At 30.7% G+C, this 27,877-nt stretch overlaps 1 protein-coding gene across 2 annotated transcripts; it reads left to right on the top strand.

Moving 5' to 3' along the window:
• The first annotated feature begins 5,189 nt into the window (after positions 1–5,189).
• LOC127704762 (uncharacterized) lies at positions 5,190–24,490 on the top strand. 2 transcript variants are annotated; one of them, XM_052208960.1, is made up of 5 exons: positions 5,190–5,501; positions 15,084–15,152; positions 18,720–19,374; positions 19,800–19,970; positions 23,433–24,490. In XM_052208960.1, the coding sequence occupies exons 3-5, from the start codon at positions 18,735–18,737 to the stop codon at positions 24,254–24,256; spliced, it is 1,635 nt and encodes a 544-aa protein (XP_052064920.1). In that variant the 5' UTR covers positions 5,190–5,501; positions 15,084–15,152; positions 18,720–18,734; the 3' UTR covers positions 24,257–24,490. The 2 variants fall into 2 exon arrangements, with proteins under 2 accessions (XP_052064920.1, XP_052064919.1); XM_052208959.1 differs by lacking the exon at positions 15,084–15,152.
• Positions 24,491–27,877: the final 3,387 nt, after the last annotated feature.

The following is a 27,877-nucleotide window of genomic DNA, read 5'->3' as shown; positions in this document are numbered from 1 at the left end:
GTTTTGTGAAAATATGTTATATCAAATACAAACTCGTTTTATATTTACAGGAAACAGGTATAATCAGTCAGATAACATCATGACACAAGGACAAACTGTACTGTAAAATCAGAAATATTTGCGATGTTTTTATTATTGTGAAAATTGCGACGGAATAGGTGTCGCAAAAATAAAAAATTAAACTTTTGATAGTACTATTTTTATGCAGCATTCTTTGAAGTCACAATACTTAATTTGTTTTTCCACCTTTTTGCAGTTTTTGCCATTCTTTAAATAATCTCAATAATAAATGCACGCAATAATTTCTGAATTTACAGTCCTAGGCCTACTATTCTAATGCCCCGTTCATATAGTGAAACTTTACATGTGCATGTAAACATACACATGGGCAGTAAAACCCTTGCTTAAGTGGGGCATCCGTTTAGCCAAGTGGGATGTACATGTATACATAGGGCGTCACGTACGGTCGGAATGGGACATTACATCCGATGCCTTGCGTAATGGATGTGTTAAACTCATTGCACGTTTTAGAACCATTGTAAAAACTTTGAGGGGTCCGTAGGTGGATGTTGCAAAGCAAAATTTCTGTCTCCTAATCAACATACTCTTATTTCCAGTGGTAGTTCAAATTTCCCGCTCTTCATTCAGATCGGCGTGGCTTGCATAACATACCAATTAGTATTGGTTGTTAATGGTTTCTCGTCCTGAATATACATGAAACAATTGCCACTGCACTTTAAGAAAGCAAAATCAATAATTCAATCTCAAAATGGATAAGAATCATCCTCTCTTCATATAAAGCTTGGTTTCAACCCCTTGTAAGGTTTTCGATACTGCACCATTTGATTAATGGTGCAGTAACCAAAATAACTTAAATACGGACGGGCACAAATCGTATGGACTGCCAGACAGACGGGTAATTAACTATTACCCTCGCTGCTTCGTATCTTTGAGTATAAAAAAAACCCAATATTTTAAATTTTGCGTTGATATGCACAAAATACTCATATTTTCATACGGGCAATTTTACTTTTGCATCAAGGGATTCGGTCATGAAAATGTATACTCATTGAAAAGCATAAGTGTGTATTTGCGTTAATATGCATGTATTACACCTACATATGTATTTATGCATTCATATGTATATAAGCATACGTATGCAAATGTGTGTTATGTGAAAAGGGAATTATACGAGAAAAGGATAGATTAGTATATAATGAAATGAAATAACTTTCACATATTTTATCACAAATTAAACCATTGTGGTGACGTCAGCCTATTCATTTACCGTGGATTCTTTTTCTAGAATCAACGCTTCCTAAATCTGCCGCTGAAATTGACTCGCCAAATTATATTCAATTGTTTCCTTTGTGTGCCTAATTTCATTAAGTTTGAATTGGCTAATTTACTGATTTCTGTTCACTAATGGAATTAATTTAAAAACTTACCTTTAATTTTTGTAATTTTTATATGCCTTCACTGGGAATCGAACCCTTCCTTGAAATCTGTTATGTGTGACTGACATCAAGACATCGACGAAACCTCTCGGCCACCAATGGGTTACACTGTAGATGTCTATTTTATATATTTAAATGAACATCTGATATACATCGGTTCATCGGACACACAGGGCTTGTACCTTTATATATACACAATAGGCAGTCGTATAGTATGAGTTGGTAGCCGCGAGGTTAGCATGGTTAAAATCAATGAGTCAAAGATAGGAATTTGTCGGTTTAGGTTTGAATCCCTGTATTCTCTCTGTTGTTCCAATTCTTAAGTTATCCTGTTTTTTTTCTAATTTTGCATGTTATAGTGGATATTTTTGTAATAATAGCGAGTTTTTACCGGTTTTTTTTTATTATTATTGGATATTTCACATGTTTGAAACAAAAATGATTACATTCTATTTGTCAATTTTTGTTTTATAAATATAGTATGATTTCATCTGTTTTACTACATAATTTTACAAAGGTTTGTTCGCAAATTCCTATGCGAGTAAATCGTGATGTGCCTAGAGTGCTAGAAAAATTTCGATAACATACTTATTATATATACTTTATATATGCTTTTTGGTCGGGTTGTTGTCTCTTTGACACGTTCCCCATTTCCATTTTTAATTTTATTAGAAATAATTTCGAATATGTCTTATTTTGTATAAACAGATAATATTCATATGTCTGGTAATATAAAGATCTTTAATGGTAGAAGTGTTATATTTGTGTTTTGTTAACTAATTAATTGTGATCTGAGATTTATCAATGCATCGTTGGACACGATAACATGGTTATTTAAACTCATTTACAATACCTTCTAATTAAGAAAAGACTTTAATTTTGAAAAGAAATTAACACAATAGTTTAAGTTATAGATACAATGGATAAGCGTAGATTCATGAAAAACAAACCATTCGCCCTCCGGGCTCATGGTTTCTTTTTCAAGAATCCACGCGTATCCATTGTATCTATATAACATATTTACTTCTATAACACAGAAAGACAGTGCTCATAAGGACAGCTTTGATAATACATACTGTCGTTTACAATTCTATAAAATCATATAGTATTGCAAAGTTCTATTTTTACATACCTGAGGAAAACCATTTTTTTCCTGCATTTTGTTTTTAAGCTCCTCCCAAAATAAAAAAATTTGGGATCCCCTTTCGCTCGTTCGTCAGAATGCAACACATTTATACAGATGAAAAATACAATATAATAGTACAATGCTCCCTCCAAGCATACTAGACATTGAATCCTGAAAACAAAAATATTTTCTCTTAATGAATGTGCAGTTCGGAGACCACCAGTTGACAGTGCCAGATATTAACTTGTGTTTTATTTTTTTAGGGTGAGTAGGTGATTTCTGAGCGTATCTAACATTTAAATAAATCTCGAAGTTTAATCCTACTATTCATAAAGGTATTAACATCGAATTTTCGAATAACAGCAAGACATCAGCAACCATTGAAATAAAGGCTACTGACTTGAGACATGCACATTATGCATGCTACGTGTGCGATGAGAGTAATATTTATGTTATATAATCAACATATATTATATAAGTTATACAATAATTTGCAAATGTAATTGTATGTACTTTAAAGTTGGCATGTATAAGTACAATATTTGATATAAAATTTTGTTGAACATGTTGTATACATTTAGTTGATGTATTATTTTATTCGAGAAGAGCGGATACAGCAGTTTTTAAACAAAATGTGAAATAAATTATACCCATGATAGGTAATGGGGATCCAGTTGTATACTTTCTATTGATAATGAAGAATCTTCTGTCAGGTTTTATGAAATTCCACGAAGGTTTGTCAAAGTTAATGATTTCTAAAGAAACTTAACCACAGACTGAATCTGGACCAAAATGTTGACGACGCCGAAGATGTCGATGGAATGTAGGAATGCTATGTATAACTTTTGTCGATGGAATGTAGGAATGCTATGTATAACTTTTGTCGATGGAATGTAGGAATGCTATGTATAACTTTTGTCGATGGAATGTAGGAATGCTATGTATAACTTTTGTCGATGGAATGTAGGAATGCTATGTATAACTTTTGTCGATGGAATGTAGGAATGCTATGTATAACTTTTGTCGATGGAATGTAGGAATGGTATGTATAATTTTTGTCGAAGGAATGTAGGAATGCTATGTATAACTTTTGTCAATGGAATGTAGGAATGCTATGTATAACTTTTGTCGATGGAATGTAGGAATGCTATGTATAACTTTTGTCGATGGAATGTAGGAATGATATGTATAATTTTTGTCGATGGAATGTAGGAATGCTATGGATAACTTTTATCGATGGAATGTAGGAATGCTATGTATACCTTTTGCTACCTTCATTCACCACATGCGACATAAAAAAACAAATTTCAAGAGTGCAAAATTAATGTTCATGGAGTGTTAAATGAACTTGTATATAAACATTTATACTACGTACAGTTCAATGCAATTTTTTCAGCTTTACTTAAAAACAAAATGTTTTGATTCTTTACTCGAAAAAAGTACATTTTCGGCGATTTTTAACAATATCGTCCATGTTCAGGTCCTTTTTGTGCTGTATATGTTGTTATGTGTATTATTAAGTATTTGTCTATAGATGTTGAGTGCTGTGAAACCGAGTTGGAAAAGGACTGACATACGCAAAACACATTTTAAACTTAAATGTATCATGGTTGTTTTTTTTTATACAAAACGTCGATTATAAAAGTAGGCAATACTCCTTTTCAACATTAGTTCACTTTGTTTATGAAATTCACAAACCAAGCAAATCATTCTTAAATTGTACATATACTCTGTAACCAAAGGTTACACAAAAAGTGTTACAATTCGATTTCAGAACAAAATCATAAGCATTAATAATTAGTATTTTCTTTAAAAGCGTTTCCTTCCAGAGTCAAATATCTTTAATTTATTTGGTTATAGTTAATTTAATAATGCAAAATTGAATTGATTCCCAGGGTATTAGTACGTAATTGGTGGGTTTTTTTATGTGTTAAAAATACTGAATACCAGCATGCTCCAATTAAAGGATCTTTTTTAAATCCCTAGTAACCTCAAACTTTTCTAGACTCTAAGCATTTAAATGCTTGATATATTATTTAGACACTTGTCCATTGTTAAATACCATTTGTTGACCTCCAAATGTTTTCTTCTTAATTGTTGTCGTTATGTCAGTGCTGTCTCTATTGTATAACTTGTATATATAAATCATCATCAGCAGCACCATCATTATCATTGTAAACAATACTGACTCCTACATTTTATAACTTGTATATATAAAAAAAAAAGTAAAATCACAAAAATACTGAACTCCGAGGAAAATTCAATCGGAAAGTCCCTAATCACATGGCAAAATCAAAAGACAAAACACATCAAACGAATGGACAACAACTGTCATATTCCTGACTTGGTACAGGCATTTCCAAATGTAGAAAATGGTGGATTGAACCTGGTTTTATAGCGCTAAACCTCTCACTTGTACGACAGTCTTATCAAATTCCGTTATATTTACAACGATGCGTGAACAAAACAGACATTATAAATAAAATAGTCAAAATATGGGTACAGCAGTCATCACTGTGTTACAATATCAAAACAAGTTTTTTTTCTCTTAATGTTCAATCTTTTAAAGTTGAAACACATAAAAATCAGTGTATCGGTAAAATGTGTGCAAACATGAAGCAAGGCTATGTCGTTGACTTCGGGATAAATCTAACTCCCTTAATTAAAGTTACACTTCATATTCAAATTATGGTTTCTACCTATGTAAGGTAACTATCATGATTCATTGATCGACATATGGGACGTCGTCAATTAAATTATTACTTAATAATATAAGATGTGTAACGAGTGAAGATCATCAGGATTGGTTTACAGTTCCTATGACATAAATACTTTGAAAAAGACTTAATATAAAATAAGAAATCATTTCCGTTTCTTTATTTCGAAAGTTAAATTTCAACGAGAATTAATTAGATAAAGTAAGTTATTATTATTATTGGCTTATAGCAATTATAAATTATGAAATCCAGAGAGCTCTGGTGAAATCTTTAAATTATTAATATGTGGGATTCATTTTTTCTCAAGAATTATTACAGTTGAGAATGATTTGATTTATGGTAGATGCGTTTTATTTAAGTTTTGCTTTTGCATTTTTGTTTTTTATATTCTATTTCAGTTTATTTTTCTGGGTTTTTTTTTTTGCATTTGTTTTTTGTTTTTTGTTTTTTTTTTTTTGCTTTAATTTGTTATACTTGTTTTCTTGAATTTAAAAAAAAATGTTTATCCTATCCTCAAATGTTTAATTTTAATTTTGTTTTATTTCAAATTATCGTTTTGTCGATCGTAGAACCACTAAATATAATTAATGAGCTGTGTCGGATAGAAATCGACCTTATGCAAATGAATATTAATACATCTATTGGAGCTAATTTTGGTTGAAAACATCTCTATGCAAAATCTTTAACTGTTTGAAAATTGATTTGATATAAGAACCCTACAAAACAGACCAAAATTCATCTTTTATTTCGTATTTGATTATTCCAAAATCAATCAAAGTCTATACATGTATATATATACGTGCACTTGCATAAGGTCGATTTCTATCCGACGCAGCTCATTTAATACTTTGTATGGAGATTAAATCATCCAGGTGAGACACAACAAGCAGTCATCAAAACTGCGCCTTGTTTCTCAATTCAACATTTTCGTTTAGTATATATGAAAATAAATAGTTACAGGCAAATACGTTTTTTTTCCCTAAGATATTTGCAACAAATGCAGACGAAGAGGTAAAAGCGACATATTTCAGAACCAAAGTCAGACTATCATGTGCGTCCGAAGTGATTTTCTGAATTAACCTTCATCGGGAACGCTCAAACTGCAAAAAATGTAAGCCATTACTTTAACACTTGAGGGGCTATAAATTATCCTTTAATTTTCTGAAAACAATGAAAAGTATAATTTACTTTGTAAACTCAGCTCCATTCACCGTACACGACTTGTTCTATCATATCAAATTGCATTTTCTCCCCTTCACGAAGTTATTCAAATGATCAAAGCTGTTTGTTCACCTATAAAGGCAGATAAAAGAAAATAATTTTAAAAACTTAAACAGATTAAACGTTTCTTCAAGATATTATAAATGATTGTAATAAAAAACAAGTTCTATCTTCAAAAAAAATATCCGACGCCTTCCGATTGGAGCATAATTTTCAAACACCAACTGTTTAAATGTCTTTTTTATTATATCTAAATGCCCTAAAGACGTCAAAATTCTGACAATTCTGAAATTGAGCGCACGCACTTGTTTCTAACAAATATATACATATATACCTTTACTAGTAAAGGTATGTACAGTATTTTCTAAAAGACAAGTGCCTGTGAAATTAAGATTAAAATAAACAATATACAATGCAACACATAACACCGGATTTTGAACAGAAGAAATGCCAAGCATCAATTTACCAGTTAGAGACGCAAACCCTTTCGGTGCGTAAAACGGACGGGCGCCGAAGGGAGATGATATATAACACATCTTTTGACAGGTAATCAAATTTGCTGTATATATTTTTACTTTCTTTATTTCAAAGTATTATATTTTGTACCCAAAAATACTCATATATCGATTCTTACTTAAGTGTATCAAATTTTGACTGCTCTTGCATGTACACAAAATTGTATTAATGTGGACAATGGAATTTCCCTGAAAAGTGTCAATGGAAGATATTTTTATAGCATTCGAGACTAGTACAGTAAATTTATCTATTTGTCCCAGGTTTTAAAACCAAGATTTATCTGTACACACGGTATTAATAGGCATAAATTATTTAGTTTAAACAATATTTATTCAGATAAATCAACATTAAACGATATGATACAATGAAATAAATATGAAGGATTCAGAAACAAGCAAATTTGCTTTTACAAATCTGTCTCCTTTTACACAAATAATACACTTATTGAACAATACATAAATATAAATACTGGCATGCTCTGTAATAAATATATGAATATGAAAAAGTAGAAAATACATTAGAGAAGAAGAAGGAAAAAAAAATACAAAAATAAACATGAATTTTTGTAATGTATACAGTGTGAAATGCTTGGTTTCCTATTGAATGGTGAAGCAGTAAAATCAAGGGTTAAAACGTTTGCTTTTGAAAATGAATTTCTGCACCAAACTAAATAAATGACTATTTTGCTCATCTGAGAGTATACCGTTGATCCAAAAAGCAAATTTTTTGTGTCAACATGGACAGGAAGAACTGAAACAGAAGCTAATAGTTCATGTCTTAAATCAGTGTATATTGGACAAGATAACAGGAAGTGTTTTTTTTTGTTTCTACACCACCACAACGACAATTTGGAGAGTCTACTAAATTGCGAAGGAATAGGTGAGAATTCGATGAACTTGAATTCATTCTTAAGCGAGCATGAAGAATTTGACCAAGACGATATCCCACGTAAAAATACGTTGGGACCTTACTATTTTGTGTACGAATTTGTTTTTTGAATAATGGTAGAGATTCACATTTTCTTATGTTTAAGTTAAGAGTGTTCCATGTTTTGTTGTTGCTGGGATAAACTATTCAGAATATAAACAGGTCCGTGTGTAGACTTGTGTAGTATTATTTCTTTGTCTTGTATTATGATCATGTCTACTTCCTACTGAATCGGGCATTAAGTCTCTTAAATAATCTGGAGTTTTATTATTCAAAATTTTGTGATAAAGAATTAGTCTATGATTGCGTCGTCTTTCAGATAATTTTTCCCATCGAGTTTCAACATATAATTTATTAATACTGGTAAGTTTAGTAACCCCGTGACGATACGTGGATATTTTCAAGTTTAGCAATCAAATTCCGATTTTGAGAGTGCCAAACGACTTCGGGATATTCAAGAATTGGGCGAACAAATGATATGTAAATTTTTTTTTCAAGTGTAAACCTATCAAGAACATTTTTCATTTTTCTGATTATATTTATTCTTTTGTAAGATTTAGAAATTATATATTCAATATGGTCGTTCCAGGATCCGTTGTTAGAAAAAAAAGACACCTAGATGTTTATGTTTACTTACTGTTTGTAGCTCTAGGGTATTCATATTTAATGGAGGATGAACGGATTTATTTATTTTTTTGAAATTATCATACTTTCAGTCTTTTGGGCATTAAAATTCACAAGCCATTTCTTTGACCAATTATAAATCTTATCTAGATCGTTATTTAAAATTGTAGCTGTTTCTGTTGGATTGTCAACCATAATATATAATGAAGTGTCATCTGCGAGTAGTTTAATTTGAGCTTGAATATCTTCAACCATATCGTTAATAAATATAAAAAAAGGAGAGATCCCAGAATGGACCCTTGTGGGACGTCTGCATTTACCGGTAACCATTCAGAACTTGAACCGTTAATAACCACCCGCATGACTCTATTTGTTAGATAATTTTCAAACCACTTTAATAAAGAACCCGATATGCCCATTTGTTGAAGTTTGAATAGCAGTCCCTTATGCCAGACTCGATCAAAAGCTATACTTTGTCTTATGTCACAGAATACTACCCTAATTTCTTAACCGCTATCTAAAGCCTTCCCAAAATCATTTGATATATTAATTAATTGATTAATCGCTGAATCCCCTCCGTGTAAAGACTGACTGATTTTTTGTTAAAATGTTATTACTCTTTAAGTGATTGTAAACATGTTTATATACACAGCGTTCCATACACTTTGAAATTACACTCAACAAAGAAATAGTTTTTCAATTCATTCGGTTTACTATTTTTATAAACTGGGGTAACATTTGCTATTTTCCATTGATCTGGAAAAGTAGACGTACTTAACGATAAGATTAATAGCTTACATAAAGGATACTTCAATACAGAAGATGATTCTTTTAATAATTTGGGATTTATGAGGTCTGGACCAGCAGAAGCTTTTGTGGGATTAACAATTTTCAATATATCTTCAACTTCAGTAACAGTAAATTCCATATGACTAATGTCATCACTAATACCATGAAGTTCTTCAGGTAACATAGCACTTGCATTATCAATATTTGACTGGAAGAAAATCAAAGTACTGAAGTACTGAACATCGGATGACCGCAAGTTCTTGTGGATGGTCAAAAGCACTTGTCACAGAAAAAAATCACATCTCTATACCTGAAACTGAGGTTAATGTACAGAGATATATTTTTTTCTGAAACAAGTTCGTGCGTGGATGATGAATAAATGACAGGAAATTCAACCTCACCGTAATAACTATTATATTGTTGTGATACAAATCAGTACACACTGGTTTGTTGTTATATATTATATTAATATAACAGTTACATATATATATAATTTTCATCCATTTGTATATCATTCTATTATACTATTCTAATAATGTGCAGTGCAAGTGCATGGTGGACACCTCTTCTGTAAAAATTCGATTTTTCTAAAAGATTGGATATGAGAAGGCATTCATATTTTCCCGCAAAAACAATTACAGAGTTACCGGTCCTTGCCGGGATTGTCGCAAAACGTTCTTGATATATTCTTCCGCATGCTTTAACACAATTTTTCGGTACGTGTGCATAGATATTATCAATGATTTTTTACTTATATGTATATATATCTGTAACACTCCCAAACGTGTCCATCCCCCCAAACGTGTCTATTTCCCCCAAACGTCTCCTTAAAAGTTGACATCGCCCAAACGTGCCCGATTTCATAACCCCCAAACGTGTTCGATAATTGTTATTCGCCAACACGTGTCCACTTTAAAACGACTGAACGTCTCAAAACTTTAAGCGCTATTATGTTCTCAGTGACGTCAATAACATTTACGGCAGACACAATTGAAGAAGTCGGGTTTTGGTTGGATTCTAAATAAGATAAAAGCAGCATTCAAAAGACATAAATCTAGAAGTATTTGGGGCACAATTACCAGAAATTAAAAAAGGAACAGAGTTGAAAGAAGAAATTCAAAATTTATTAGCATTAGTTTGTTCAACGCCAGTTGTTTATATGTAAACGGTCATCGCGATGTAAAAATCGATTAAATTCATTTGCCTTTTCGATTTCATCAAATATTAAGTTGTTATTAACCATTAATGGAGGTACACTTGCGTCGTTTGTTTTTAATCCGGATATTTGTTTGACCATTTTCCACCAGTTAGTAGTGGACGGGTTACTGTTCATGATTTTTTTAAATTAAATTGTTATTAAAATCATCCTTTGATTTTCTTATTAAACTACCATAAGAAATAGCTTCATTTCGTATTTTCTTAAATTTTGTCCAATCCGATTGCTTATTATATTTTTTAGCCTTTCTGTGGATTCTATTTGTTTTCCTTATCTTTTTTTTAATATCATTTGTTAGCCATGAAGGTTCATTTTTTTCGAACAGTTATTATCTAATATTATACAAACGTATGTTCGAACATCAACAATGTCATTTTCAGCGGCTTCTATGATAGTTTTTGTTATTTCAGTTGTAAATTGTTCAACGTTATTAGAGTTTAATAAATTATTTAATAGGCATAAATTATTTAGAGCGCGCGATGGTAGTGAACTGAAAACCTGCAAGTTTTGAAATAATTTTCGCATGGGTAATAATGACCTTTTCAATTCCTTCATTACGTTCATCTGAATGTTTTCACCATATAAATGTAACGTGAGGGTACCCAAATTGCACCTATTTTGACAGTTTTTTCACCTACGTTTATTTATGATCCAGACAAAAGTTTCCATTCTGTGTTTATTTTGTAGATGTATCCTTATTTACTATATAGTTCCACCAATTTAATTTTGAATCCATATTGGATCATAGAAAAATGGGTTTGAACCGACCTCCAAACGATCCATGATTCTGTAATGAGGAGTACCCAAATTGCATCCATGCTTTAATTCACATCCTTAAAAATCGAATAACAGATGTTTTGTTTTATTTCTTCAAATATTTAGAACAATTTGACATTAGTCCATGCTTACTATTAATTTTTAAAAAAATGGATAGTCGTAACATATTTTATTTGCTCATTTTTAAAAGATGCCTTTTCCGTAGAATTTATTTTTTCTAGTGAATACTTCATCTGTTGATATATACTGTAGACGATTTGTGAATATTTAAATATATTTACCTATTTGAAAGACGTGCATAACGTCAAATAATAATAAAAAGTACAAATTGTTTAGTCCCTAAGTAAACTTGTAAGATTTTCTCTGCTATTTTTGCTAAATAGGTGCAATTTGGGTACTCGGTGCAATTTGGGTACTGTGACGTTAATATTTTCCGTCCATATATTAGTCTATTTTTATGTTGCATGCGCATCTCTTTCTGGGTGATCTGAATATTTACGTTCTTCAAAACCCATCGAAAAATGCATCATGGGTGGATGCGTTCTAGTGTGGTTTGTATTAAAAATTGAAATTGTCCACTTGTGAATATTTCTTATGGTAGTAAAAAGCTATTTATCAATAATATATTAATTGAACCATATTTATAAGATAGTTTTATCTCAGATATCTGCATTTAAAACTATCACCTGCTGTACATCACGAAATATTAAACAAACGTATGTTCGAACATCAACAATGACATTTTCTTCCAATCAGAGAACAAATCAGCGACAACGCTCTCGCTGTTACCATAGTTTAGCATCGTTATCAATTCATAAAGGTCAAATTCGAAAATATTATCGACTGTGTCTTCAAAAACGCGTTTGCCCATACAATGATAATACTGAGAAATATGGTCTGACAGTGTCCTATAATCACACACACCTAGTTCAAATGTAAGCTTGAACTATAATACTCAAATTTCTTCCTATTCTGGTAGCGCAATTTAAGCTGTTATTATGAATAAACTGTTTATATCCAAATCAGGTTATGATGTGATCCATGCTTGTCACTATTTTTTCACTGCAAACCTTTCCTTTGCCAGTTACCATATTTCATAGATTGTCATTCAAAAGGGGCCAAACTAACGTCCTCTTCTACAGTTTAATGTAAAAAATGCCGAAAAGCCATCAGGAAGTTGATGAAAGATTGTTGCATATTTTTTTAATCGTTTTTTAAATATAAGAATCTTGCTTATTATTGAAAGCTACGATAGTATTTTATAGAAAACCGTTTTTACTTAAACGACATATTGAACAAATTAAATGCTCGCGGGAAGCTGTTTTTTGTTATGTCTTAAGTACTTCAGATTCTCAAAACTGAAATTAAACATTCAAATACTTCCATTCTTACTACCTGTATTGATAAATTGGTGATACATGTAGATGAACATGACGCAACATTCTTAACATCACAAAAAAAAAATAAAAACAACACTTTATTAATTTCATGCGTCCTAAGGAGCTTTTCTAGATTTACCATCATCAGGAACGCTCAAAACCGAATATTTGAATGACAAGGATATATAGGAACCGAAACAGTTAAAGAGCTGTATGACCAAGAAATGCCCTAAATAATAGCCAAATCTATCTAAGGTAAACTTTGCTTGAAGGAGATTTCACGAGATTCAAACTCTGCATGTGTGGCTACAGGAATCTTTGCACATTGCCAAACTCGTAAGGTTAGACATATGATACATTTACAACCCGATATTGTATGATGACTTTACCTTACTATCTCGTATCTAGTAGCATGTTTAAGATAGTATTGTTTGACAAAATATTTAAGGGATGATCAGGTTTTAAATATCAATTTTACAATAAACAATTTATTTGGCATCGTCTTGTTTGGGAGAAAAAAGTTTTAAAAACTAGGACACTTTTTCATTGCTTGCAAACATGGCCGTTATATTCGTTAATTTGATACAACGCTCGCATAAAATTCGAATATTACGGTCCAAGCCATGGGAAAATTTATAACAAAATATGGCTTGAATGAATTATTTCTTTAATGAAATATCAATAAAAGATATTATAAACACTTCATATTACAAATATCGATCCCACTGCCGTTATGTTCTATCTTATCTGATGTTTTTATCACTTGCATGTTTGCAATATATAATTAATGTACAAGGCGATCAGATGTAGTGTTTCTGTTTTAGTCTACTGTTCACGGTAAAACAAAATGCATCTTTTAAATGAGTGAACGTCCTTGTTTGTCGCTTAGGCATTCAAATGTGAAAAATGACACATATTTTATTTTCGCCTCACTAAATATTTATTATTCATTTGCACAAAAAAATGAAAGTATGAATTTTATAATTTTCTGAAACATGTTTACCTGTAGGATAATGTTCCCAAACTGTAGATTGATATTTTACCTCTTCCAAATTGGAGACTATTCTCTTAATAAATCCATTCAGAGAAAAACAAAGTAGTGTGTACTTTAAGAAAATGGAATCATCTAAGGAGAATATAAAAATAAGGATATGTGGTATGATTGCCAATGAGACAACTATCCACCAAAGTTCAAATGAAGTGGATGTAAGCAATTATAGGCAACCGTATCAGATCGATACAAAGCAGAAAAACATCTAACAAAAACACAGATCGGACGTGGAAAGGAATTTATACATCCCTCACAACAAAAAGGACACAACGCATCTAAGACTGAAATATCAATCAGTACACATCCAACATCCATTGAATTTAGTACAAAGACTTCATTAACAGTCAGATAAAAAACATGACCTTGTGCAATGCCAAAATATAGGTACATATGTGCATACCAATAATATTAAGTATGGTTTTAATTTACTGATATCAAAATCAATATTTATACCAATAAAATAATATTCAAAGATATAATTACAGTGTTGAATTGGTAACCTTTTAAAATAAAATAAGTTTATTCAAAGGGTTGATAAATTTACCCGGATAGTATCTAAATTTTCGGGCTAGGTAAACAACATCACCGTAAAAATTAAGATGTGCTATTCCATTTGAAATATTAAATTTTATACGGGTACAGCCAAACTTCCAAACCAAATCTTTTCGATTGAAGAAATTAGGAAAGGTTTTTAGTAATGTGTAGTAACGAAATCCCTGACTTAATAATTTACCAGTAATACATAGAATACGCTTATAGAAATCCAAAACTTCACTACAGACACGGGCATAGCGAATGAGTTGGGATATATAAACACCATAAGACGATGGCAAAAAAACATCACCGTCCAAAAAAGGAAAATTACCAATAGTGAAAGAAAAATCGTCCCTTTATTGGTAAATGTTTGTGTAGTCAAAATATTCCAATTCATTCTTATTTGTCATTTATACACACATTTATGATTTAGGAATGTAAAATATATAACATGTGATTGAAAAATCAATCAAATTCACCGATGCGCTACGCCAATAGTTTAAATGATGCGTTTTTTTAAATACAAATGAATGATACAGTACTCACCTTCGTCTAGTGCTCGAGAACAAAAAATTGGTCAGCCAATTATTTTCATATTCGAATTCTGTATGTACTTATTGTCGGATGCATATTACATTTACAATAAAAGATTTTGAGGTGGGATCAAAACCTCTAAGAACCAAAATTAAAATAAAGATAAATAAGAAATATATATATTTAATAAGTACCGGATCGTATCTGTTTTTCAGAGTTGCCGCCCTTAACACAAATACAGTTCATGATAGGTGATCTGGGTTACTTGTATTCTCCAGACTTAGGTAATAGTTTAGATAAGATCGTGAAAACATACCTTGTAGACGTTATGAGTGAACGTTCTTTTTTACTTGATAAAATTTCCAATGTATAATACCTTGAACTTTGTGCGAACGTTTTTAGTTTCAAGATTGAAATTTTTAATCTTTTATGGACGAAAGATTCCCAATTATATATGCATATGAAATTGTTACTGTAATGTACTTTTACGAAATAACCAATGTATTATGATATTTTAGCGTTAATGTATTTATTAGACTTTTAAATATTTGCAAGCATCTTGTACCATTTTTATTACAATCATATAATGTTGTTTGTAAATACTACGATGTCTTTTTTGATGACGCAGGTGTCAGTACCCCGCTAGCGCTTGCCCCCCCCCCCCCCCAATAGTTGACAGAAAAATTTCGATAGGAACCAAGAATCCCATTAACACAGTGCATGTATTATTTGTATAAGAATAATAAGCAGTCCTGCTTCCTTAGTAGCATCTGTTGTGCTGTTCATATAATGTAACATTCTTCAACTTACGGTGAATAGAAATCTGATTATGAATCGTAACCGATGATAAGATCAAGGCAAACACAGTTGATCAGCAAAAACCTAACTGATATTTTGTTTGTTCCATTGAAAGACTCAACGTAAAAATACACAAGTCAAAAACGATGTTATTTTCAACTTTGGCCTCAGACTAGAAATATATAAAAAGACCTTTGAAAATAGTTCTAGCGTCATATGAAATAAAGGGAAAAGCAGTTTTTTTCACATTGCTTTTAGAAGTATGCCCTTTAGCATTGGTATTTGGAAATTCGAATTCGTTAAGTAAGTTATCCCACACAGTGATCAATAAAATAGATTAATAAATCAGTCAAGCGTTATATTAATGCACTCAAATAAAAGAAAATGCATGTGAAGCAAGTCATTAAGTTAATAGCTTTAGGGTATAAATTAACCCATTCTTTCAGGTTACTAGTTTTATATGTAAATATTAAAGTATGGATGTTCTGCATACAAAATTGCACAATACATTATTGAATTTCGTTTAATTTACCACATCCCTTATCGTGTAAATTAGGTGCACCCATGTTAATTTCATAATACAATTCAGATGCGCGGACTTATATCATCATGTTATCAATTCAAATGAAAAAGACGGTTATGTAAATTCCATTATTTTTAGAGTTTTATTAAAAACTTATATTAAGGATGACGTAAAAAGTAAATCAACTGATTTGTCAAATATTACCATCTGACATTTGATGTAGCGTATATTCAAAATAAATAGGGGAGGACTTAATTCCACTATGTTTACTTATGCAAGATTAAGTATTGAACTGCATATAGTCGTGTAAATTACGTAAAAATTGCAAAAACTTAAGAAGTCCTATATATTTTCGTGTTAAATACTTTTTTTTTTTTGCATTTGTAATACTTGTGATTATGTTAAATTACGGTTGAAGATAAGATATTTTGAACAGTGGGCTACAAAACGTGTCACATTTATCAATTGACAGGAAAGAATTTAATCAAAGTACATTCAATGTTAGGTCTGAAAGAGAGGCAAAAGATACCAAAGGGACATTCAAACTCACATGTAGAAAATGAACTGAAAACGCATCTAACCATCGCTTTTGTATTTGGTTTTATTTTCTATATAACATTGAAGAAAAGTGCCTATCAACCATATTCACTTTGGAGAGGATTTTGTATGTCATAAAAAATTTCTCTAAAACATATATTTCAACTAAAATTACACAAATATTAATATCAATAACTATAGGACTTCACATTATAAACATAAAATAGTATGTTCTATTTATGGTTACATTTTTAGACTTAATATAGCTTGGTGAAGACAGGACACTTGATCTTATTAGTGTTTTATGTAGTCCTCTTGTTATTTAGTATTCATTTTAAAGTAATTTTGAGGTGAAATGTTTGATTTTTAGAGAAAAAACGCTGAAAACTGGAAATGAAGAAAATCTCAGTTGTTAATGTTGACAAGTTTTTAAATGTGATCTTTATAGAAAATAGAACATACTATTTTATGTTTATAATGTGAAGTCCTGTAGTTATTGATATTAATATTTGTGTAATTTTAGTTGAAATATATGTTTTAGAGAGAAAAACGCTGAAAACTGGAAATGATGAAATGCGCGGTTATTTATGGTTAAAACATTTGAAGTGGGACCTTTATAGAAAATAGAACATACCATATTATGTTAATGTTCCGGACCATATGAGTATTTGGACCATACGCGTATAGTCATGGCCATATGCGTATACCCATATGGTCGGACCATATGAGTATTGTACTAGTTTGGTTATTAACGGGCCGGCCCATATGAATATAGAGACCATATAGGTATTTCATCATTTATCTTGTCGACTTTTTCGTCTGCAAGTGAAACCACAGGCGTTTTTGGAATGGACCTGTTTTCTAAGTGCTTAAAAATTATTATTTCTGAAACAAAATTTCTTATAATCTGAAGATATTCCAAATCGGTTTACAAAAATCCGCAGGTGTTTATCTTTTGAAACAAAAAAGTATGTCTATCCAAAGGATAGAAATGTACAAGAAACTGAAATTTTTAGTAAATGTCTAAAATTTCGACCCCATTTATCTCTAAATTTAGCACATGCAGGTATATGTTTTATTACATATTTGAATAAACTAAGTGAAAAATAGCTTGTATGCAAATTTTCGTTAAAATCGAAACTGTATTGTATGCCTTTAACTAACAATAACACAAAACACTATATTGCAAAATTTATTTAGTTTGCCTTTAATTTGACAAAATGAAATATCAGACGTCAAATGTGAAATTATATGTATGTAATATGTTGATGAATCTATGAATGTAAGAAAGTAAAATCCTTAAATGCTTACCCAACTATACATGACTTTTATATACGCATAAACTTATTATTTGTTTTAATGCTTATATTCTGCCATTGTTTGATTATTGTTGCAATATATGGGGTAGTTGCAATGAAAGTGGAATAAATAAACTTAAATCTGCTAGGATTATAATAGAAGCTGACATAATGACATCCTCTACTTTATTGTTTAATAGTTTAAATTGGTTGAATGTGGAAAAACAATTCAATATCAAAAGGCAATACTTGTATTTAAATCATTAAATGATATGGTTCCTAACTATTTACGAGAAAACTTTCATTTTACTGATAATCAAAATTATAATTTACGTTCAGCTGATGAAAAACTATCAAAACTTCCGAAGCTAAAAACAAAAAAAAACTTTTTATATAGTTTACCAAATAAAATAAAGATGAGTAATACACTTGTATCTTTTAAAACAAAATGGTTCAATTTTTTCATGAAGAAGGCAGATTAATATGCTTTTTCTTTAATATCTATATAAAATTGTATATTGTGTATATATCATTATAATATTGTATGTACTTTATGAATATGTTATTATTATTTTGAGGACTCTCAGGAAGATTAGTTTTAACTATATATATAATGGGATTATCCTCTCGAAATAGAGATTATTTATTTTATTTATTTATTTATTTACATTCCAAAAAGTGTACATTTTTTTCAGGTTGTCAAGTTAAAAATGTCGCAATGTATCAAAATCCTGCAAAAGATCCACTCCAAAGAGATACATGTAGATGCACTTGGAAAAGCGAAGCAGTTTGCATTATTCAGCATTGCTCGTCCACACATGAGGAGTTTCCATTCATCATGGTTTTGTTTCTTCATGGCTTTCACTTCATGGTTTGGTATCCAACCTTTGCTACCTACAATCAGGAAAGAGCTTGGTTTATCGAAATTGGACTTGGCTAACTCTGGTATAGCAAGCGTAGCCGCCACTATAGCTGTTCGTGTCATAATCGGACCTCTTTGTGACAGATTTGGACCAAGAAGAACCATGGCGGGTTTACTTATGGCTGGAGCTGTTCCTATGGCACTATCTGGTTTAATCAAAGATGGAACTGGTCTTATCGTTCTGCGACTTTTTATCGGCGTTCTTGGAGGGACATTTGTACCTTGTCAGTTTTGGACAAGCGCTATGTTCAGTCCTAAGATTGTTGGTACGGCAAACGCGATGGTTGGTGGATGGGGCAACCTTGGTGGTGGTTTCACATTCTTACTAATGCCCGGATTGTTCCAGTTAATGAAAGCCTTAGGAACAGATGCATTTCTCGCATGGAAACTTGCAGTTGTGGTTCCTGCTGTTATCTGTGTAATTTTAGGTAGATATACACTTATATAGATGACTGTGTTTTGGAGGAGAAGAGGGGTCGTCGTTGGGCTGCTATTACATTAACTCATACCCCATGCATCCTTTCATTTATTTTACTTCAGAAAATAAAAAGAAAGTGCAAAATAACATGCAAAGTAAAAATGTCAGGAATGCAAAGATAAAACTCATTCTGTAATCATTTATTTAAAAATATGTTTGAAGAACAGTTTGAAATTCTTATTGAAATGCAAAAATTGAAGGTATGAAAATACCATATACTACTGTATCCATGTATTTATACCGCAAATATATTGGATATTTGAATTACCAAAATGAGTATTATGCATCGTAAAAAAAAACACCTATAGAAATCTTAGGTTTAAACATGTACATGTGTGTGTGTATATTTGACTTTACTTTCTACATTTCTTACAGGTATCTCAATTTTATTCACAACAGACGATTGTCCACAAGGTCACTGGTCGAACAGAAAACTACCAGAAACTACCATAAAAATTAGCAAAGATAAAAATGATCAAAACGAAAAGGGTGTCCCAAATTTAGGATTCCAACCCGACTTACCATTTAACGAAAAACAGAACGAAGGTACATTATAGTTGTTCATTATGAAATATGTTATAATGTCAATAGATTAACGACTATCTTCACGGTTAACTGCATTCTAAATCAATTTTCGTAAAGCACCACAAGAATTATAACAGAAACAACTCAGTGTATATAAAGTGCGAATGCAGATAGTTCATTTTCACTGTCATATGCGAGTATTATACTATTGTAGAATAAAGGATGATGGGAAAACTGTGTTTGTTTACGTTTTGAACATACAAAATAATTGATTTAAATGTATTTTTTAACACAATTTCATTAGAATATGACTTTACAATGTACAATGATATGATTAAAGTCCAAAAATATGCTATTAAAGCAACATAATAATCTAGGATAAAGTTATAGAAAGCGATTCATTTTGGCATTTGGTGCGATGCATTATCACTGTTAGTGCGATCATTTCTGATGTGGAATTTATCTAGGTGCGATGGATTTTCATTGTGGTATTATGTGATAATAAGACATTTAAAAACTGACAATATTCATTTGATTTAAATATTGATGATATTTACAATTTAAGAATCCAAACTTCTCGTACATGTTTAACCACCATACAGTTGATTGCGGACGTTGCGCGTTTTTAAGCGATAAAGAACAAGCTGAGAGAAGCCGATATTACATATCAAAAATATTCTGAGTTATGTACAAATGTGTATACAAAACTATATTATACACGTTGTATGCATGTAAAGTCATTAATATCAATTAGAGAATTCGAATTTTAACTTGAACTTTACTTACTGAATGATAAACGCAGGTATGTTTACAACTCGCTTAAAAATGCTTCAAAAATGCAAACATTAAATAACTTTAAATAACAACTGATTTATGTGCAGGTGAGTGAGCGTATCTTCCACCTGCATATACCACACATACCTAATTCATTGTAATTATTATGATTTTCTGAAAAAAGTTATCAGTTTATGAAATTTTTTGTAACGACTTAACTATTTGACATTTCTAACATTTCATATTGAAAATTAACATGATTAAAGCACCTAAATTTTATGTATGTTTAATGTGAGACCAAATGGAACCAACACCTCGGGAGCACCCGATTACAATCCAGTTTCTGAGAGATTTTGCCAAACAAAACTCTACAAATATAGTATTTCGATCCTGAGGTAAAGGTCACAAGAAGATCATGATGATATGCAAAATATAACAACGGTTTTCTTATTCGTTGTGACTATTTTAAAAAGACGTGTGTATAAATCGCTTGTAAATATCGCGAAGCAAAGATTCTGTGTAACACAAACTTGAATTAACTATAAATAAAAGCATGGTATGTTGACTCAAAAACTAAATGTGACCGTGTGTTGAATGATTTTTGTTGTTGTTTAGATTAATAAATGGGTGTTCATAATTTATAAGAAAATAATCAATGCTGTCAGGAAGCAATAAACTTTGTTTTCCTAAACATACATGTTATAACTACTGTTACGGCCATAAGTCTTTGAAGAAAAAATATTTGAACGGTCTATCTACCAACCTCGCTTCGCCCCACAGCAACGTCCGAAATCAATTGTACGGTGGAGATACCAGTGATATAGAACCATTAAAACTTGTAATAAATAAACTGTTCTCAATAGGTCATTGTAATTTAAAAATTGCGTATTCTTTGTACAAATGTATGTCCAAGATATACGCACTGATGAAGTTGCATCGATACGTGATGTATAGCTCCTTGGATTAAAACAGAAAGTGAAGTGAAAACGTAACCAGTCACTCAAGTGTAAAATGTAGGTCGTTACATGTGAACGCTCTTCATTATCCAAGGTGCATAATGATTCATTAATGACGTTTCATTAGTATGTAATGTATAGTACACTAGATATAGACCGAAAACCAAAACTTTAGCATAGTTTTCGGTGGCCGATAATGTACTTAACTGTGCAAAGTATATGTATTCAATAATGAAATGTCAATGGAATGGATAAGTTTAACCCTTAATGTATATCCTTATGAGTTATAAAAAAAATTGAATTGAATATTTTTAGCAATAAATGGTCTTATTTTCACGGAATTGTAATTCGTTAGGCTTTCACTCACAAAGTAAGCATTATCAAATCGTTCTGACTTTGTCTAGTTTGTCAGTGAGTCGGCTGACCTAACACTGTATTTGATGAAAATGATAAAGAAACCTACAGTGAAAATGCACCGCATATACAATAGAAATAAATCGCCCCTACAGTGAAAATGAAAGTATTGTATCATTATTCGATAGTAAACATGAATCGCATAACAAAAGCAGCATAGTGGAATTTTACTCAATATCAACAAACTGAATAACAAAACCTGTTTAAAGTTATACAACATTAATGATTATGTTAAAATGTATATTTTTCTGACAATAAAACTTTACTGCTGCTTTTAAATCTCATACACGCTCTTTCGTGAAATATTCTTAATATTTACTTATTTGTGTAACGTTTTCACACCTTGATCGCTGTATGAGCGATATAAACCCGTCTGCATATCTAACATATATTACAAGTTTATTAAAACAATCCATTTGATATATTATTTATTATTTTATTTCAAAATTATAATTTTTTCGTCTGTTTATTTATCATTCTACATTAGAAATCTATGGCATATACAGTGAAAATGGTATTTCAGGATCCGCACTTTATATACACTGCAACTGTTAAAAAGAGGGAGAAAATATTTACGGGGTAATCAAAATCCAAAAATCGAATAAAAACAGACAACACAATGAACAAGGAAAAAAACGACGAAAAGACAAACAACAGTCCACAAAAATTTAACAGAAAACTATAGATGGAGTAACAGGAAACTAACCAAAACGCGGGGTGCTCTGGAATTGAAAGCAGTTTCTGTTCCAATAGTGCCACCCGTCGTGTTACGCATTGCAATTAAAAATTCGGTGATGTCACAATCGAAGAAAAAAAGATGACGGGATTGCGACAACGACAAGTGTAACATAAAATACGTCGTTATATGCGTTTCATAAAGCAAAGGATTGTATTCCTTAACTTGTGTTTGATATCAGTTTTTTTTTTGCTCTTTACCCTAAAACAATTTTGGATTTCCTTTATTTTTGGTTTCGAAAACCCCGAATGAAAAAGCCGTATATCGTGCATCCAACTTAATTCAGTATCGTGTATTTGTATATCATACAACTAAATGATAATAGAAAAAAAAAACAGTTTTACATAGTAAATATCATTTACACAGTAAATATCATTTACACCTGTTGTTCATTTAAATAATAAATTGATTACATGTAACAATCTTTATTTACAAATAAGTCACTGCGATTGAAGTAATATTAGTGCAGGACTGTAAGTTACTTTTGATTCTCCTTTTCAAAGTTTACTAATGTGTATTACATCAAAACTGTATGCAAAACACATTTATACACTTAAGGAACTATGTTACAATAGATGATTTCTAATATTTTATCGTTTTCAGCTACAAAAGAAACAAAAGTTGAAATTACAAAAACAAAAGACCTTTCGGAAAAGAAAGCAGAAGACTCGGAAGAGAAGGGCGGGAAATGTACATTCGATGGATGCTGTAAAGTTGTAACGGTGGTTATTCTTATGCTGCAGTATGGGATGTGCTTTGGAGTGGAGATTGCCGTAAATACAGTCATGAATCTATATCTACTATACCGATTCAAAAAAGCCGATTGTGTGGAGGGTAACGTTCCCTTTTTTAACTCTTCAAACATGACGACTGCAATGGTGCAAGAGGAAAACGAAAACGAATGTAGTATTTTGAACCAAGACACAGCAAGTTTAATTGCATCCTTGTTCGGGCTTATGAATCTTTTTGCAAGAGCTCTTGGTGGAATGTATTCAGACGTTTTGAGAAAATATTTGAGTCTATCAGGTCGTCTTATTGCTCATTTTACATGCTTAGTTGCTGAGGGCATCATGCTGGTTATATTTAGCCAGATAAACAGTATTTCCTCTGCCATTGGTGTAATGGTTCTGTTCAGTACCTGCGTACAGATGACAGAGGGGACTACATATGCTATTGTTCCGTATGTTTCCACAAAGCGAATCGGTATAGTGGCTGGATTAGTCGGTGCGGGTGGAAATGCTGGCGCCCTGATTTGGAATACAATATGGCGGCAATATGTTGAAACCGATCCAAGTGGATGGTTTTGGCTCTTAGGTATCATCGTTTTATGTGGTAGTATTTTGACATTTTTCATACAAATATCTGGCGAAAGCATTTGGCATTGGTGTCTACGTTGTAAATCAAACAAAGACAAGTATGAAATGTAAACATACCTCATTTACAAACAAGTTTAATAATCGTGTTATTTTTACTACATGTTATGAGAGATGTCTTATAACATCTTAGTAATAATTCTACTTTTGTAGTTACTATATTAAACATTCGTGAATTATCATGAAGATAGCATATACGTTTTGTTTAAACTAGTTTAAATTTGAATGTTAATAACACTTGGTAATTTGTTTAGGTCTCTGTACCAGCTTGATTAAATAATACATTAATGTGAGTACAAAGTTGTCTTTTATAAATCATTTGGTCATTACACTTACAACAAACCCTATTATCGGCTATCGATACAGCCGGTACAATATGATAATCCGATTCATGTTCCTGATATGGCAAGCCGTTTTTATATTTATTCACTTTCAAGATATCTTATTAAGTTAAATCAGATATCTTTATAATTAAATAAGATATCTTATAAATGAATTGAGATATCTTGATAATTAAATAAGATATCTTATTAAATTGGTTATAAAGATATCTTATTAAATTGGTTATAAAGATATCTTATTTAACATATAAGATATCTTATTTAGTTAATAAGATATCTTATTTAGTTTAAAAGATATCTTATTAAGTTTATAAGATATCTTATAAACTATATAAGATATCTTTTATATAGTTTCTCATAAAGATATCTTATAAACTTAATAAGATATCTTTTAAACTAAATAAGATATCTTATTAACTAAATAAGATATCTTCCTTTCTTTTTAAGAATTGAAATAAAGTATCCCTTTATGTTGGAAAAATGATTGACCAATCATAAAATCAATAGCAATTCAGATCGAGATTGCTAATTTGTATCTGTATCTGTATTATAGGTTCTGCCAGTGTAGGCACACCTGCAATGGAGTAGAATAAAAAATTAAGTGTCCTTCACCACTCACTAGACAATAATATATCAATAAAAATGACTTCTGTTTCCCCACCGTTATGTAAAACTAATATTTAATTTCACAATAAAAAGAGAAAATTATCTTTCATTTTAATTCGCATGCACCCATATAATAACCAAAATTTCTAATTGGTTAACAACGGTCTATTTGATTTGATTACAACTGATGATACCTGTGGATATTCCTACCCTGATCATCCGCATTATGTCAAAATAATTACTGTGCACTTAAGCTTTATTTCAATACTTGTTTTCTCCATTTTTGTTATCAATTAAGCCTTAAATTTTATTGGCAAACATTTATTTACGGCTGTATTAAATGGAAGTGCTTGTTGTTGACATACAATTCCTTGCTCCCTGTCAATATGAATGAAATGTGTTTAATGTGCTTCAAGCAGGAAAAATTGCAATGATATGAAAATAAAAGATTACTACCAGCAAAGAAAATCCCAATAAAAAAACAGGGACATTTCTTTTGTCCTTTTTTCTAGGTAATCCTGCTTTTAATATCAAAAAGAGTTAATTACAATTGTTTATTGTTTTGTAGATTCTTATTTAATATATGAAATATATATAAGATATCTTATTTAGTTTATCAGATATCTTATTTAATATATAAGATATCTTATTTGATATATTAGATATCTTATTTGTTAAACAAGATATCTTATTTAATATATAAGATATCTTATTTAGTAATTAAGATATCTTGTTTAATAATTAAGATATCTTATTTAATAAATGAGATATCTTATTTAATATATAAGATATCTTATTTAATATATAAGATATCTTATTTAATATATAAGATATCTTATTTAATATATAAGATATCTTATTTAAAAATTAAGATATCTTAAGATATCTTATTTAATAATTAAGATATCTTATTTAATAATTAAGATATCTTATTTAATAAATGAGATATCTTATTTAATATATAAGATATCTTAATTACTGTAAAAGATATTTTATTTGAAATGAAATATATCTATATAAGTCTCACTTAAAATGTATTTCCAATCTCATTTCAATCTGTTTTCTGTTTATCTAGAAATAAGAATTTACGAAATTATTATCAAGAATTAAAATATTTGATGAAATTCCAGTTGTTTTTTTTGGGTTTTTTTTGGGGGGGGGATTTCTTTGATAAATTCAAAATGTTCTTCCTTTCAGAATTCGGCAGCCAGAAATAGTAACAGGAATGAGACTTAGTCCACAAACTGCCTTGATAAAAAAACTAGGGGATGTTTCAAATTCTTTAAAGCAGTCACTTGTGCTGGCATGGTCATATTTGATCTACATTTTTTATAAACATACTTTATATACATTTAGCCATACCTCTCTTTTATTCTATCCAAATATGACAAAAACGTTTTGTAAGCTTACGGTTATTATATTTTAATGGTGTTTTTCATCATGATCTTTCCTTAATTATCACTTGCATCAAATTCAACAGATTTTATATACAGTAACTGTTTTTTTTAGATTATATGTCATATTTCAAATAGCTTGAAAAAAAGCCAAATCACAAAAATACCGAACTCCGAGGAAAATTCAAAACGGAAAGTCCCTAATCAAATGGCAAAATCAAAAGCTCAAACACATCAAACATAAACTATACAAGAGAGCTCAAGAACCATACTTTAGGACGCCTTTTATTCTGATTGCAAAAGTTAATATACACTTTTTGAAACAGCTAACGTGTCTGTAGCGCGATTAATCTCAATGCCAAGAATTAATTCAGGTCGCAGTTCGTCATTTCTAATACACCCATATGGGGAAAAAGGGGGGGGGGGGGGGTAGGAAGGGTCCTGATCCCGAAATCCCGGGCTTAAAAACATGGAATCCCGAGGTCCCGAATTTAAAAAAATTTAAATCCCGACATCCCGAATATGGAAAAAAGAATTCCCGGATCCCGAAAGGATCAATCCCGAAATCCCGAGCTTAAAACACCCGATCCCGGAGTCCCGATAAAGGTCCTACCCCCCCCCCCCATATGCTTTCTGGATATTAACATCTCGAATATTTATTAATAACCGACTCTTCTCAACTGCCATTTTGAAAGTGCGATCACATGATCTATTTACTGCCTCGTAGTTCAAGAGGGAGCGTTCATTGTTGAATTTATTTACTAATGCTATTTTAAATAAAATATCTTATATAGTTAATAAGATATCTGATAAACTAAATAAGATATCTTATTAACTATATAAGATATCTGATAAATCAATCATATAAGATATCTTGTATAACTAATAAGATATCTTATATAGTTAATAAGATATCTTATAAAGTAAATAAGATATCTTATATACTTTTAAAGATATCTTATAAACTATACAAGATATCTCATAAAGTATTTGTTTAAAAGATATCTTTAAAAAGATATAAGATATCTTATAAACTATACAAGATATCTTTAAAAGTTAATAAGATATCTTATAAAATAAATAAGATATCTTATTAGATTCAAATTAAATAAGATATCTTATAAACATTAGAAGATATCTTATATACTTTATAAGATATCTAGATATCTTGAAATTGAATAAATATAAAAACGGCTTGCCATATCCTGATTGCCATTTAAAACAATTGTTTTTGCTATCGCTTACAGCAGATTTTTATCGGCGCTTCCGATCGTTATTGCAATACAATGAGTTTTGCAATCGTTATATATGCACCTGCAGTGCCGATATTCGGT

Source organism: Mytilus californianus, unplaced genomic scaffold (assembly GCF_021869535.1).
Source record: "Mytilus californianus isolate M0D057914Y unplaced genomic scaffold, xbMytCali1.0.p SCAF_6, whole genome shotgun sequence".
Classification (NCBI taxonomy): Eukaryota; Metazoa; Mollusca; class Bivalvia; order Mytilida; family Mytilidae; genus Mytilus; species Mytilus californianus.
The sequence above is the reverse complement of the archived record's forward strand: the minus strand, read 5'-3'. Positions and strand labels throughout refer to the sequence as shown.

What these genes read in the sequence shown, in the direction of transcription:
- LOC127704762 (XM_052208959.1), top strand. Translation starts at nt 18,735, where the DNA reads ATGTCGCAATGTATCAAAATCCTGCAAAAGATCCACTCCAAAGAGATA. An exon ending in TGTTATCTGTGTAATTTTAG is followed by an intron (nt 19,375 to 19,799) that starts GTAGATATACAC and finishes CATTTCTTACAG; the next exon opens with GTATCTCAATTTTATTCACA. An exon ending in TAACGAAAAACAGAACGAAG is followed by an intron (nt 19,971 to 23,432) that starts GTACATTATAGT and finishes TATCGTTTTCAG; the next exon opens with CTACAAAAGAAACAAAAGTT.